The 16,862-nt window shown below is 44.4% G+C and overlaps 1 protein-coding gene across 1 annotated transcript in view; it reads left to right on the forward strand.

Moving 5' to 3' along the window:
• Window positions 1–6,262: 6,262 nt before the first annotated feature.
• Window positions 6,263–16,862, forward strand: part of LOC109879462 (semaphorin-3C-like) — a 56,237-nt gene continuing 45,637 nt past the window's right edge. The window contains exons 1-2 of the mRNA XM_020471632.2: window positions 6,263–6,468; window positions 10,990–11,162. Of these exons, the coding sequence (XP_020327221.1) occupies window positions 11,027–11,162 (136 nt within the window). The 5' untranslated portion in view covers window positions 6,263–6,468; window positions 10,990–11,026. The remainder of the gene's footprint in view (window positions 6,469–10,989; window positions 11,163–16,862) is intronic.

Below are 16,862 nucleotides of genomic sequence, written 5' to 3' on the forward strand. Positions count from 1 at the left end.
CTCTCTCTCTCTCCTCTCTCTGCTCTCTCTCTCTCCTCTCTCTCCTCTCTCTCTCTCTGCTCTCTCTGCTCTCTCTCTCTCTTCTCTCTCTCTCTCTGCTCTCTCTCTCTCACTCTCTGCTCTCTCTCTTCACTCTGCTCTCTCTCTCTCTCTCTCTCTCTCTCACTCTGCTCTCTCTCTCTCTCTCTCTCTCTCTCTCTCTCTCTCTCTCCTCCCCGTCCAGGGTGGCAACGGCCAGTCTATTAATCTAACACACGGTGATTTTCAGATCAGAGTCCCCCCTCTCGCTGCCTGGTAGGTTATTACTGATCCCACTATTCACGTTTTCTGCTGTTGTTATTGCAGTCTTTCATGGCTAAGTGGCAGCGGCGGCCTCAACTATGTGCTGTGTGCACAGATGGAGGGAGAGATATGCAAAACCAGAGCAGCTGCACCAACAGAGAAAACAATATGTCCTGATTATACCTCTCATAACACGCACAACACGCAAATCAATCCATCATTAGCTCGTTCAGGCGTCCACTACTCATACACTCCTGCCTCGTTATCATGCCCGTCATTCCCTTGGTAATTGAGGAGAGGGTTTGCAATAAGCTTTAGTCCGTTGATTGGAATGTCGTGTGCAATTTGGGTAGTATATGTCAGAGGTACATATGCTGTCCGAAATGGCATGCTATTCTCTATACACTGAGTGTACGAAACATTAAGAACACCTTCCTAATATTGAGTTTCCCCCCCCTTTTGCCCTCGGAACAGCTTCAAGTTGTCGGGGCATGGGCTCTACAAGGTGTCGAAAGCGTTCCACAGGGATGCTGGCCCATGTTGACTCCAAAGCTTTCCACAGTTGTATCAAGTTGGCTTGGATGTCCTTTGTCTTGCCCATTCACTCTCTGAACGGCACACATACACCATCTATGTTTCAACATCTCAAGACTTAACAATCCTTCTTTAACCTGTCTCCTCCCCTTCATCTACACTGATTTGAAGTGGATTTAACAAACGACCACAATAAGGGATCGTAGCTTTCACCTGGTCGGTCTGTATCATGGAAAGATCATGTGTTCCTAATGTTTTGTATCCTCAGTGTATACTTGCACTACTTTTGACCAGAGCGCTATGGAGTGCTTGTACTCAAGCTGGTGGGGGTTCAATACCATATCAATGTTGGATGCACACTGAGGGAGCAAGACAAGGTCAGCTCTCTGCCTCACATCTTTTATCATCTCCAATTAGTTGTTTATTGGAGCTAATTAGTTAGAGCCTGTAGCTATGATAATGACTTCCCAACTGTACTGTTTCACCAGGCAGTACTCACACAGTAGGAACCAATTGGAGGTTTCATTAGCTCAGTGGGTTAGAGCATGATGCTGGCAACACCAGGGTTGTGGGTTCAATTCCCGCACAGGCCACCGAATACAGCTCTCTTAGTCACTTTTGCCAGAAACATCTGTTAAATGATGCGAAGCTGAAGGCAAATGTCCAAAGAAAAATGAGTGCAGAGAAATCTTGATTTGTGTTAAGAATAAGACCTAACTTGACGGGAGGAATATTCCATGCTCAGCCTGATAGGTTGTCCATGTAGTCTCTGAGTTTTTGTTGTATTACACTATGAACTCTCTGGTATAGAATCACATACCATGAAAGCAGATGTGTGTGACGGAACATTTTGGCTTAGTGGAATCACCCGTAACCCTAGCCATCGCTCAATGTATTTAACTTAGGTGTGGCAAACAAAAAACACATGCGCGTGTGTGTGCGCGGTCTGCTTGTGAAACAAAGACACAGTCATAAGTACAGGTGGACAGTTCAGATTGCCTGATAAATTCTCTAAACTGAAAATGTATTTATCCTCCCAACAAGACGTTTTTGGAAAACTCCAAATGAAGCATACCAATGTTTTATCATCTCTGGCCTCTCTACACAGAGCGGACATGTTTTACATGACACCACAGAGAATGCATCCTGTTCTCAGTGTGAGAGAGTTGCAGCTACCTACATCGTTTACAGTGTCAGAGAGGGCTGTTATTCAGAAAGGTTTCCCTCCTCTCGTCCTCTATAATAATGTCTCTCATTTTTGTATGTAATGTCATGAAGATAGTTGCAGCCCATCCTTTCTGTCTGAGGCTGACGTGCTCTCAGCTTCATCACAGCCATTAGTAATGTACTGCTCCTCCCTCCTCTCATCTGTAGAGGGGCTGGATAAAGAGGAGACCCCTTCTGCCTCAATTCTCTCTGGGTGAAGAGAAGAGGCTTTACGGCCCTATGAAATGGTCTCTCCCGCTCTGCTGCTCCATATCCTGACAGTTTAATTGGAGAGGCATAAATCAGCCCATCTGTCAGAGAGAGGGGTAATTATTTCCCTGTCTCTGCTTCTAGCTTAACTGCCCTCTCTTCCTCCCTTAAATAGACATGTAGGAGCACACCCACACATAGTAGTAGTAAATACACACACACTCGCTCACACACACTAAATTAATGAATTTGTCTTAATATTGTGTTGCAATGTATTTTTAACAAATGTTCTCTGACTTAGTTTCATAAAACACATTAGGAATGCATTTTTCGAGTTGATTGTATATTGAAAATGTATTGAAACCATAATACATTGGTTTGCACCAAGCTCTCAAACTCTGTGAAAACTCAACCTCAAAGTGGAAAATGGAAAAGTGTAAATCCTGCTTGCCTTTACCCATAAACTGACAGGAGTCTTTCAAGTCATTCCAAGAGCAACACAAATGTACGCATTCATGGAAACACAACCTGGGTAGAATGTACAATACCTCACAGCTCTCTGGAGTACACTCTGGAAATATAGCACACATTGGCATGTGGCTACTATGTGTGGTAACACATCTCATTCATGTATTTAGGTATGTCAGGCCTTTGAACAATGTGGTTTTGTTTTGGCACAATTTGCTGGGCAGTAGAGGTACAAACGAGGAGATACCATTACATATCTCATCCTGAGGTTCCTACTCAACTCACTGGTGGAAAATACAAGTAAATGCTCCCTCTTTTCAGGACCCCCTTAATTGTAACCCCCCAAAGCTGACTCAGCACAACAGGGTTGTGTTCATTAGGCACCAAATTGAATAAAATGTACTGAAACAAGGAGAGATTACCTAAACTTGTTTAATGAGAAATGTAACTGTTGCAAAACGTTTAAACATGACCCAGGAACATGACCCAGGACTCCAATGACCCCTTTAAAGTGTGTTTGGTGGGTGTGTTTTGAGGTGACTCTGAAAGTGATATGGTCTCTGCATGGTATTGTTGCATGCGTCTGGTCTGAGAGAGGGCATACCACTCAGATGATAAGCCATATGCTCCCAGAGGCAACCCAACTATAGTGGATCTCTCAGGGATGCACTAACCTACCCTGTGACTTAGAATGTAGGCTTTAGGCTATACCTTAGTAAAGGCAATGGAATAATAAAGTGTGTATATACAGTTGAAATCGGAAGTTTACATACACTAGGTTGGAGTCATTAAAACTTGTTTTTCAACCACTCCACACATTTCTTATTAACAAACTATAGTTTTGGCAAGTCGGTTAGGACATCTACTTTGTGCATGACACAAGTCATTTTTCCAACAATTGTTTACAGACAGATTATTTCAGTTATAATTACCTGTTCATCACAATTCCAATGGGTCAGAAGTTTACATACACTAAGTTGACTGTGGCTTTAAACAACTTGGAAAATTCCAGAAAATGATGATATGGCTTTAGAAGCTTCTGATAGGTTAATTGACATCATTTGAGTCAATTGGAGGAGTACCTGTGGATGTATTTCAAGGCCTACCTTCAAACTCAGTGCCTCTTTGCTTGACATCATGGGAAAATCAAAAGAAATCAGCCAAGACCTCAGAAAAAAGACCTCCACAAGTCTGGTTTATCCTTGGGAGCAATTTCCGAACACCTGAAGGTACCACGTTCATCTGTACAAACAATAGTACGCAAGTATAAACACCATGGGACCACGCAGCCGTCATACCGCTCAGGAAGGAGACGTGTTCTGTCTCCTAGAGATGAACGTACTTTGGTGCGAAAAGTGCAAATCAATCCCAGAATAACAGCAAGGACCTTGTGAAGATGCTGGAGGAAACAGGTACAAAAGTATCTATATCCACAGTAAAAACAAGTCCTATATCGACATAACCTGAAAGGCCGCTCAGCAAGGAAGAAGCCACTGCTCCAAAACCGCCATAAAAAAGTCAGATTATGGTTTGCAACTGCACAAAGATCATACTTTTTGGAGAAATGTCCTCCGGTCTGATGAAACAAAAATATAAATATATTTATGTTTGGAGGAAAAAGGGGGAGTCTTGCAAGCCGAAGACCACCATCCCAACCGTGAAGCATGGGGGTGGCAGCATCATGTTGTGGGGGTGCTTTGCTGCAAGAGAGACTGGTGCACTTCACAAAATAGATTGCATCATAAGGGAGAAAAATTATGTGAATATGTTGAAGCAACATCTCAAGACATCAGTTAAAGCTTGGTCGCATTTGTGTTTTCCAAATTGATAATGACCCAAAGCATACTTCCAAAGTTGTGGCAAAATGGCTTAAGGACAACAAAGTGAAGGTATTGGAGTGGCCACCACAAAGCCTTGACCTCAATCCTATACACAATTTGTGGGCAGAACTGAAAAAGTGTGTGCGAGCAAGGAGGCCTACAAACCTGACTCAGTTACACCAGCTCTGTCAGGAGGAATGGGCCAAAATTCACCCAACTTATTGTGGGAAACTTGTGGAAGGCTGCCAAAACGTTTGACCCAAGTTAAACAATTTAAAGGCAATGCTACCAAGTACTAATTGAGTGTATGTTAACTTCTGACCCACTGGGAATGTGATGAAAGAAATTAAAGCTGAAATAAATCACTCTACTATTATTCAAAAATGTCACATTCTTAAAATAAAGTGGTGATCCTAACTGACCTATGATAGGGAATTTTTACTAGGACTAAATGTCAGGAATTGTGAAAACTGAGTTTAATTGTACTTGGCTAAGGTGTATGTAAACTTCCGACTTCAGCTGTGTATATATATACTGTATATTAGAATGGAGAGCCAGGCTACATAAGAACAAAAGTGGAGGAAATGAATAGTTTAGGAATATTTGTGTGAATGCCATAGTAACTTCCTAAGGATATCAAATTATCATCAGAATTCATATAACGTCTCAGCATAAAGAAAATATGTCCCCCGACTAACTCAAAATCTGGGCTGTAACATTTTACAACACTACTATGAAATAATGAATGTGTTGTTTTTGAAACTGTCTCCAGCCCATGTTAGTTGTGATTTGTATTATTTGGATACATTCAACAGGAATAATATTTCATATTGTGTTGGTGTGTAGTGTAGATAGTGAAGAAGGAAGAGTCTGTGTTTTAATTTCATCTACTGCTGAAGGGCAATATGACTGAATGTGTTTGGGTAGTGTCCATAGATAAACTGTCCAGGGCTCTGCTGGACATAACTAATTGGTACTGGCTCAGTCGCTCTCATATTCTCCTGCTTTCTCCCTGGTTGCCTCTGTCTGTCTGCGTGAGGTAGGAGTCCTCTGTTTTCCTGTTTGTGTGAGGTAGGAGTCCTCTGTTTGCCTGTGTTTGTGTGATGTAGGAGTCCCCTGTTTTCCTGTTTGTGTGATGTAGGAGTCCTCTGTTTGCCTGTGTTTGTGTGAGGTAGGAGTCCTCTGTTTGCCTGTGTTTGTGTGATGCAGGAGTCCTTTGTCTGTCTGTGTGTTTGTGTGAGGTAGGAGTCCTCTGTCTGTCTGTGTTTGTGTGAGGTAGGAGTCCTCTGTCTGTCTGTGTTTGTGTGAGGTAGGAGTCCTCTGTCTGTCTGTGTTTGAATGAGGTAGGAGTCCTCTGTCTATCTGTGTCTGTGTGAGGTAGGAGTCCTCTGTCTGTCTGAGTCTGTATGAGGTAGGAGTCCTCTGTCTGTCTGAGTCTGTATGAGGTAGGAGTCCTCTGTCTGTCTGAGTCTGTATTAGGTAGGAGTCCTCTGTCTGTCTGAGTCTGTATGAGGTAGGAGTCCTCTGTCTCCCTGTGTGAGGTAGGAGTCCTGTGTCTGTCTGTGTGACACCAGATAAATGTTAATACTGGGAGGGATTGGGTGATCAGTTCGCTGTCTCGTTAGCTGACGGAGGGGGAGAGAGAAAGAGAAACGGGGGGGGGGGGACTTCAGTAGAGTATGTAATAGGAAGCCAGCCCTTTCTCTCTCTCCTCCTCTCTCTCCCCTTCCCTCTATCATCTCTTTCTCTTTCACTCATCAAGTCAGTCCTGCAGGCGGTTGGATGGAATAGCAGCAGCGCTCTCTTCTCTGCCTTCTTTCTGGGAGAGTCACCAGGGAACCGTCTAAAGTGATTGAAGAGGATAAGGACTGGGTCAACACAAGAACAAACAGGGAACCAGGGCTTTGGGATCGGGACAGAGACAGAGCAGGAGAGGAAGCCTTATAAGGTGGGTCCTAGGCTGGGCTGTCCTAGGCTGGGACAGGGGTGTATGGACAGTCAATCTTTGTGACAGAGAGATCACTCACCGGGGCCGTGAAAGAGAGGCGGTAGTGGGAGAGGGCTGCGTGGACTCGGGCTAACAGGTGCAGGGTCCCACTGGTAGACAGACGGAAAGGGAATAAGAACGGCTGAAAGGGAACACATTTAGACAAGTATTAAGAAAATCTCCAAAATACTTCATCCAAATGTAGCATTTGTGTCTTGTTAATTTAGATACCCGTTTGCAGTTTGGTGGTTTATTTTCTTCTTTCTATAATGATGGATAAGGAGTTTTCTGTGTTGAGTTTTGTCACAATATGTCTGAAATGAGGTGCTGTGAGGCGTCTGAAAAGTAATGCTGATCATTGAACGTGTTTTTGATTGTTCTTCATCACTGATGTTTGCACACCATACTGTATTTATGATGGGATACATGTTATATTAACATTTACATTGAGTAGAAAGAAGTATAATTGTTATAGGACGTACTATTACAAATATATCAGCGTGATCACAAGTGTGCCTTTGCTCTGGGACTGAGATTGTCACGTTGTCTGACATTAACTATATGAGTAAAAATAGAAGATTCTGAGTCTGAGATGATTGACGATGAACCAAAGATATTGTTAAAAAAGTATTATTCAATTCTATTCAACTGGTTACTATAGAGCCCTGAATCCTCTGTTTTCGGGAACACAATCACTCCGTTTTCCTTCGCTCTCCCTAGTCAAACGTGTGCTTGGCAACATGTCCATGTACCCGAGCCATTAACTTGTGAGTGACAAGGCGTGGTGTGAACACTCGGAGGCCCTCTGGTAGATCCTGTAGGCAGAGGGATCACTCCGATACAGACAATTCACACAGATTAACTCTATACTCTCAATATATTATTATTACTATTATTATAATTTACCATCTGCTATTATTTACATGCTCAAGGTCTAAATAGCATCTCTGTCATGACTAGAGAGAGAGACACAGTCTCTTGTCTAATTTATGTGTTGTAATTACAGTGTGGTTATTTCTATCTAAAGTAGGAATCTTTGTACAAATAGGACCAGGAAGAAGAGCGAGTCTAGACCAAAACAAGCCATTTATCAAGTCGTAACCCAGATGAGACTGCTTTTTCCTCATTACGTTCCATGTACAGTGCATTTGGAAAGTATTCAGACCCCTTGACTTTTTCCACATTTTGTTACGGTACAGCCTTATTCTAAAATGTATAAAATTGTTTTTTCCCCCTCATCAGTCTACACACAATACCGCATAACGATCACGTTCTAGTGTACAAAGCCATATGGAGAGCCATAAATATTCACGTTAATTTGTCTGGCAAGACTGTACTCTGTCCAGAAATACTGCAGCTTGCAAATGTATTAAAAAAACGGAAATATTTTTTTTTATATTCAGACCCTTTACTCAGTACTTTGTTGAAGCACCTTTGGCAGCGATTACAGCCTTGAGACTTCTTGTGTATGACTCTACAAGCTTGACTCACCTGCATTTGGGGAGATTCTCCCATTCTTCTCTGAAGATCCTCTCAAGCTCTCTCAGGTTGGATGGGGAGTGTCGCTGCACAGCTATTTTCTGGTCTCTCCAGAGATGTTCGTTCGGGTTCAAGTCCGGGCTCTGGTTGGGCCACTTGAGGGCATTCAGAGACTTGTCCCAAAGCCACTCCTGCGTTGTCTTGGCTGTGTGCTTAGGGTCGTTGTCCTGTTGGAAGGTGAACCTTTGCCCCAGTCTGAGGTCCTGAGTGCTTCGGAGCAGGTTTTCATCAAGGATCTCTCTATACTTTGCTCTGTTCATCTTTCCCTCGATCCTGACTAGTCTCCCAGTCCCTGCCACTGAAAAACATCCCCACAGCATGATGCTGCCACCACCATGCTTCACCGTAGGGATTGTGCCAGGTTTCCTCCAGATGTGACACTTGGCCTTCAGGCCAAAGAGATCAATCTTGGTTTCATCAGACAAGACAATCTTGTTTCCCGTGGTCTGAGAGTCTTTAGGTGCCTTTTGGGCTGCCATGTGTGTTTTACTGAAGAGTGGCTTCCGTCTGGCCACTCTACCATAAAGGCCTGATTGGTGGAGTGTTGCAGAGATGGTTGTCCTTCTGGATGGTTCTCCCATCTCCCCAGAGTAGCTCTGGAGATCTGTAGAAGTGACCATCTGGTTCTTGGTCACCTCCCTGACCAAGGCCCTTCTCCCCCGATTGCTCAGTTTGGCCGAGCGGCCAGCTCTAGGAAGAGTCTTAGGGGTTCCAAATTTGTTCCATTAAAGAATAATGGAGTGTTCTTGGGGACCTTCAGTGCTGCAGACATTTTTTGGTACCCTTCCCAGATCTGTGCCTCAACACAATCCTGTGTCAGAGCAAAAACCAAGACATGAGCTCTACGGACAATTCCTTCAACCTCATGGCTTGGTTTTTGCTCTGACAGCTGTGTGCCTTTCCAAATCATGTCCAATCAATTGAATTTACCACAGGTGGACTCCAACCAATTTGTAGAAACATCTCAAGGATGATCAATGGAAACAGGATGCACCTGAGCTCAATGCCGAGTCTCATAGCAAAGGGTCTGAATACTGAATGTAAATAATGTAAAAACCTGTTTTCGCTTCGCTTTGTTACTGTGTGTAGATTGAGAAAAAAAACATTAATTTAATACATTTTAGAATAAGTCTGCAACAAAACTAAATGTGTCAAGAGGTCTGAATTCCTTCCGAATGCACTGTAAACGTGCTCAATTGTGTGAAATATGAATAGTCCATTACAAAAGACAGACAGAGGAATTTCTCTCATTCAATAAGGACATTAAGGCAGAGCCAGATGATCAGATCTCCTGTTCAGCATCTAGGAAAAACAAAATGTCATCATACATTCATCGACTGGTCGTTTTTGAAAAGAGAGACTCCCTCTGAAGTGGTCAGATGGAACATTCCTTAGGCAAAGGGCCAAACAACACACAATAAACCCAATTATTCTTATACCCCTTCGGTAATGTATTGCTGTATTTATTCAAGTCCACCTCCTTTGTGGAGACCGATTTAATTGTCATCGCCAGGATTCCTGGCAAGGCTTCAGCAAGCAGCAGTATTTCTGGACTGACTACAGTCTCGCCAGACAAATGAATGTTTATGGCTATCCACATGGCTTTGTACACCAGAATGTGGAGCATTGCTCCTTATAAGGCTGTTATGTACATCAATGTGGAGTTTGGTTGTGTACATAGAGCACTACCGGGCTGCCAGACATACTTTAGGAGGTTCGGCAGGTCAGTTGTACTAGCTAGGTGCCAGTCATATATGTAGGGATCTCCATGATATCACCTGACAGGTTATACAGTATGACCGTGGTAGATTTAAAGCAGGAGAGAAGTTTCAGTTGTATGTGTCTAATCCTGCTGAGGTGGTGTGTCATGGCAGGCCTGTGTCTTCTCTCACTGTAATGACTCCTGGCACTCAGCAGCAGTAGAGGCTCCGGTCTCCAGCGATGGCTTAAGCAGCTGTGAGGCTGACATCTCCAGTCCAGCGCAAGGGCTTCTCTCTCCGTGAATTCACTCCAGCTAGGGTGGGCTGGGATAGGGAGGGCTAGGGCCGGTTTAGGAAGCCATGCTGCCAAAGAGATCTTAACCCTTCTGCACTTTTCCATATGCGTTCTAATTCTTCACACGCGGCCCCTCAAACGACGACCCGAGCCCGTCATGCAGGTTACATTTCAGCTGGGTGATATATGGTTCATCTGATCCCAGTGCCTCAACTTTTCCATCAGCTGCATCCCAAATTGAAAGTTTCATAGATATCCCACCCTCATCTATATATCTATCTGCCGTTGTTTGGGTGCATTTTATTGTCTCCCACATTTTTTTATTAAACCAATATGGATACTTTGCGTACAACACATTGAGTGCCATGGCCTTGGGCAGAAGAGCCTGCACATTTTTTGGTTAGCAGTAAGAGAATCTCTCTACAGGAGAAGATCCCCTGGTAATACCTGTCTTCATCAATAATGGAGCTCCTCTTTTCCAATAATGGAAGCAGAGTGAAGGCAGGACAGGAGATTCTCCCCCAGCTCTTTTGTGTAGAGGAATCTCATCCATATTTAACAGTGAGCCATGTTAAATGATGTGGTAACTGATGGATTTAACTGTCATGTGACGCTCTGATCTCTCTCCTTTAAAACGGATCCTCCTTATTTAGTGTTATTATTAGAACAGGAAGTAGTTTCCATAGAACAGGAAGTAGACACCATAGGACTGGAATAGATCATGGAGGGCCGCATCACTGCTAGTTTTCATTCTACCATTCTAATCAGGAATTGTTTCAGACCTGGGAAACGAGATGAGTGAATCAATCAATTACTGGGATCTATTAACTACCAGGAAGAGAATAAAATCAGCAGTGCTGTAGCCCTCGTGGACTGGATTTGAACATCCCTGCCGTATCTGTGGTACTGTAGTCTGACCAGTGATGTCCCTCTCTCTTCCTCCCTCAGGTTATTTGGACTAGGTGTGGTGTGAGGCCCTGCTGTCATGAGGTGGCCGGAGGGGGTCGTGAAGACCCCGCCCTGGATAGGAGCCAGATCCACCCTCCTGGCTCTCTCTCTCCTCCTCACTTGTGTATCCAGCTTCCTCCAGCCACTGCCAAGAGTCTTCCTCTCCTTCGAAGGTAAAGAAATGTCCTGTTTACTCCAACAGTGAATTCCTAAGCATCGGACAGACATGCCCTCCATCTAACCTTCCACAGAACATCCGTAAAGCATTACCTCAGGCTTAGTCTCATCCTGGTCTGCTGTGTTTTACCACAGCTGTGATGAGCTTACAAAACACAATGAAGCTATTAGTTTATAGTGTTAATGGGTCACATATGGTCAATAACAGATTGATGCCCAACCAGAGGATGTACAATCATCTTTGTCATTTTGAACTAATGAGAAAATACTCTGTAATTACCTTCTCTGCAATGTCTGAGATGAGATCGTTGAATGTTCCCTTAGATGTTTGCGTTTGATTGACATTTAATCAGTGTTCTCCACCAGATAGTGGGAGGCCGGCTCTAACCTTTAAAGTACCCATGCTGCTTAGTCCCTGTGGGCCTTAACATCGACATGTTCTTGGTTTCGGCCTGTGAGACCCTGAAATCATGGTTCCATTTCTTTGTTCTGTTCCATGTCATTGAGGCGAGCCAGAGCCGTACCTCTGTGAGATTGTACTGTACTGTGTCATGAATGACTGACTGCCCTGGCTCAGCCTGGTCCTGGTTAACGTTAAACACACACAGTTGGTGGAGGCACAGTTTCCCATCCCTGTGAGTGTTGTTACAGACTCTTGGTCTGACTCTTGGTTCCTCTTCTATTTAATTTCCATGACACAGATAATTGGATGAATTATTAACCCTCTGAACTAGGAAGGAGTTTGCGGGGGAGGAGGGGTTGTTTCTTGTTTCTCATGCTTTCAGGAACCAGCTATCCCTCCTCATAAGTGGTGTAACTGTACACTGGTGTTGATGTTGTACAGAAACTGATGGGTATGTTTGATCATCTTTCAGTACCTTCAGGCCCAGTGCAGGAGAGACTGTGTGGCTGTGCTAAACTCAGCAAAAAAAGAAATGTCCTCTCACTGTCAACAGCTTTTATTTTCAGCAAACTTAACATATGTTCATACAAATATTTACACAACAAGATTCAACAACTGAGACATAAACTGAACGAGTTCCGCAGACATGTGACTAACAGAAATGGAATAATGTGTCTCTGAACAAAGGGGGGGTCAAAATCAAAAGAAATAGTCAATATCTTGTGTGGCCACCAGCTGCATTAAGTACTGCAGTGCATCTCCTCCTCGTGGACTGCACCAGATTTGCCAGTTCTTGCTGTGAGATGTTACCCCACTCTTCCACCAAAGCACCTGCAAGTTCCCGGACATTTCTCGTGTGAATGGCCCTAGCACTCACCCTCCGATCGAACAGGTCCCAGACGTGCTCAATGGGATTGAGATCCAGGCTCTTTGCTGGCCATGGCAGAACACTGACATTCCTGTCTTGCAGGAAACCACGCACAGAACGAGCAGTATGGCTGGTGGCATTGTCATGCTGGAGGGTCATGTCAGGATGAGCCTGCAGGAAGGGTACCACATTAGGGAGGAGGATGTCTTCCCTGTAACGCACAGCATTGAGATTGCCTGCAATGACAACAAGCTCAGTCCGATGATGCTGTGACACACCGGCCCAGACCGTGACGGACCCTCCACTTCCAAATCGATCCCGCTTCAGTCTGAGCACTGACAGAGGGGTTGTGCGTTCCTGGTGTAACTCGGGCAGTAGTTGTTGCCATCCTGTACCTGGCCCGCAGGTGTGATTTTCGGATGTACCGATCCTGTGCAGGTGTTGTTACACGTGGTCTGCCACTGCGAGGACGATCAGCTGTACGCCCTGTCTCCCTGTAGCGCTGTCTTGGGCATCTCACAGTACGGACATTGCAATTTCTTGCCCTGGCCACATCTGCAGTCCTCATGCCTCCTTGCAGCATGCCAAAGGCATGTTCACGCAGATGAGCAGGGACCCTAGGAATCTTTCTTTTGGTGTTCTTCAGAGTCACTAGAAAGGCCTCTTTAGTGTCCTAAGTTTTCATAACTGTGACCTTAATTGCCTACTGTCTGTAAGCTGTTAGTGTCTTAACGACTGTTCCACAGGTGCATGTTCATGAATTGTTTATGGTTCATTGAACAAGCATAAGAAACAGTGTTTAAACCCTTTACAATGAAGATCTGTGACATTATTTGGATTTTTACGAATTACCTTTGAAAGACAGGGTCCTGAAAAAGGGGTGTTTCCTTTTTTGCTGAGTTTATGTCTGTGTTGCACATGTGTCTGTGCGGCGTCTGAGTGCTCAGACAGTGTTAAGAGGTGTTGTGTATTGTTTTTGGAAAGGCTGTGATGTACTGTGGTCATCTTTTTCCTTGACTCCAGGCACCTTTCTCTTCCTCTCACTGGCTCTCATCCTCTCTCTGCCCCTTTTCTCCTACTGTCTCTCCTTTCTCCTTTCATTGACTTTCTCTCTCCTCTCCCTCTCTTCTTCTCTCTGTGTTTCTCTGTGATTGTCTTGAGTGCTGTAGCCCAGTGCTGTAGCCCAGAGACAGGCAGTGAAACGCCCAACTCAGCAGAGCTGCTCACAGACAGGACCCAGGCTGTATACTCTTGTCTAGGGGATGTGTGGAGCATTACTGGTGGCTTGGAAAAAGCCTGCTAACTCACTGCAAACAGACCAAACCACTCAAATACCTCTGTGGCTTTTACATACAACCACAGTAGGCCTATTCACTCCTGCCCTGTTAAAATGTCTATCCTCCAGGTTTCACCATCAACATACTGGGAATGAATCTATCCCTGCTGCTGATCATGGGATTGGTCAATCCCTTTTCCATGTGTGGATTTGATTTGTCCCCATTCCTTGCTTTAGTGCAGTTCTACTGTATCTTAGTGAAACGTCAAAGGGAGCTATTATCAGTCAAATATGTTCTAAAGTGGTTCTTGGTTGGTTAGCTCTGGTTTTGTGGTGGACCGGTAGAAGCTTTTCTTTTTTTAAAGTCAGATGTGTGTCTGTCACTTAGGATGATCTATGTAGGTGCTTCGCTGTGTTTCGTTCTCATGGGACTCATTGGATTGAATTAGTGTGAAAACAGAAGGGGAGGGGATTTGGCAGTGACTAGAAGGACGTTTTAAAGAAAGGAATGGAGATGTGATTGGGAGCAAAGATTTCAGGTGTTGGTTAGCTTCCATGCTGTGATTTTAGAGCTATTCTATCCGAGATGTTAAGCACAGGGGAGTTGAGCTGAACTGATCTTTGTTGGTGGAGATGGAAATTATTTGCCGTTGGGGCGGACAGGCTCCATATTTCATCCTGCCTTCAGTGGAGCTTCTGCCTGGGAGAGATCCAGATGTAGGGAGTTTATACTCCTCTGACCCAGGGAGAGGGCTCTTCTCTCCAATAAACTCCAGTGTGGATTTCCCCACTGAGGGAAGTATTTGGGGTACATGGGCTCTCTCCAGTACCAGGGTGGGGAGAAGAGAGGTGCAGGGCCCAGAGAGGGTAACAGGTGGGGGGTCCAGTCAGCAGCAAGTGTAAGGGTGTGTGTTAAAGGTTCTGCACTGGAGGTGAGGTATACTGTAGTTCCCTGGAGTAAACACTCTTTATTACTACAGCCTAAACTGACTAAACCAAAATAAGAGAAAACAAACTCTGGGAGGAGACTTGTGTCAGTACACAGTATCTCACTCTCTCTCTCTCTCTCTCTCTCTCTCTCTCTCTCTCTCTCTCTCTCTCCCTCTAGCTACCCATCTTTTCTTCCCTCTCTCCTGAAACTCTAGCCGAGGGTAAGGCAGGTTCACGTGGCTGAGTGAGTCAGCTTGCGTCTCCAGGAGAGGTTGCCGTCACTGACATTCCTGCTCCCTCACACTGCTTAATCTTGTCTCGGAGAGGCAAACGCAACGCAACGGGACAACAGCCAAAACACAATAATAAACAGTGAGAAACGCAGGCCCCAGAACGCAGTCCTATATAATAAACAGTGAGAAACGCAGGCCCCAGAACGCAGTCCTATATAATAAACAGTGAGAAACGCAGGCCCCAGAACGCAGTCCTATATAATAAACAGTGAGAAACGCAGGCCCCAGAACGCAGTCCTATATAATAAACAGTGAGAAACGCAGGCCCCAGAACGCAGTCCTATATAATAAACAGTGAGAAACGCAGGCCCCAGAACGCAGTCCTATATAATAAACAGTGAGAAACGCAGGCCCCAGAACGCAGTCCTATATAATAAACAGTGAGAAACGCAGGCCCCAGAACGCAGTCCTATATAATAAACAGTGAGAAACGCAGGCCCCAGAACGCAGTCCTATATAATAAACAGTGAGAAACGCAGGCCCCAGAACGCAGTCCTATATAATAAACAGTGAGAAACGCAGGCCCCAGAACGCAGTCCTATATAATAAACAGTGAGAAACGCAGGCCCCAGAACGCAGTCCTATATAATAAACAGTGAGAAACGCAGGCCCCAGAACGCAGTCCTATATAATAAACAGTGAGAAACGCAGGCCCCAGAACGCAGTCCTATATAATAAACAGTGAGAAACGCAGGCCCCAGAACACAGTCCTATATAATAAACAGTGAGAAACGCAGGCCCCAGAACGCAGTCCTATATAATAAACAGTGAGAAACGCAGGCCCCAGAACGCAGTCCTATATAATAAACAGTGAGAAACGCAGGCCCCAGAACGCAGTCCTATATAATAAACAGTGAGAAACGCAGGCCCCAGAACGCAGTCCTATATAATAAACAGTGAGAAATGCAGGCCCCAGAACGCAGTCCTATATAATAAACAGTGAGAAACGCAGGCCCCAGAACGCAGTCCTATATAATAAACAGTGAGAAACGCAGGCCCCAGAACGCAGTCCTATATAATAAACAGTGAGAAACGCAGGCCCCAGAACGCAGTCCTATATAATAAACAGTGAGAAACGCAGGCCCCAGAACGCAGTCCTATATAATAAACAGTGAGAAACGCAGGCCCCAGAACGCAGTCCTATATAATAAACAGTGAGAAACGCAGGCCCCAGAACGCAGTCCTATATAATAAACAGTGAGAAACGCAGGCCCCAGAACGCAGTCCTATATAATAAACAGTGAGAAACGCAGGCCCCAGAACGCAGTCCTATATAATAAACAGTGAGAAACGCAGGCCCCAGAACGCAGTCCTATATAATAAACAGTCAAATACAGCCATACGTTTTAGTAAAGCTGGAAAATAAACGAGGGGCTTCAATTCTTTGCAAAAATCATTATGGATTTACTAGCATGATAAGGGATTTGTTTTTAAACTTTTGTTTTCAATCACTTTTATTTTCTCCAATATTTAGTCTCACGTCTCCTTTCATTTCATATATTCCAAAACACAGACTCCATCTGTTGTCTCAGTGAAAGTTAAAATAATGAATAACAAAGTGTTCCGAAATCTGTGTTTTGTCAACCATGAATAAAAGAAGATAAGGGCCATATTTTCCCATGAATCATTAAAATGTGAGAATGGTACAAAGCCCAGGACTAAGGACTGAATAATAAACCACTAACAGTGAGGTTTCCTATAGCTTTCTCTGAGCAGGTGAGGTGTAGATTAGACTGGGCTAGGTCTAATCCTAGGCCAGGATCCAAACAAAAGCAGAGAAAATGTAATAAAATATTTGGCTGAATCCTGGGCTAGGATTACCTAGTCCATTCAGATTCACACTTCACCTGCTCAGAGAAAGCTTTGTGATTTGGAGCCCTTGGCGTGGTGATTTGATGGCTACTACTACCACCTCTGTCATGGTCC

The sequence above is a fragment of the Oncorhynchus kisutch genome, linkage group LG19 (genome assembly GCF_002021735.2).
Source record: "Oncorhynchus kisutch isolate 150728-3 linkage group LG19, Okis_V2, whole genome shotgun sequence".
NCBI lineage: Eukaryota > Metazoa > Chordata > Actinopteri > Salmoniformes > Salmonidae > Oncorhynchus > Oncorhynchus kisutch.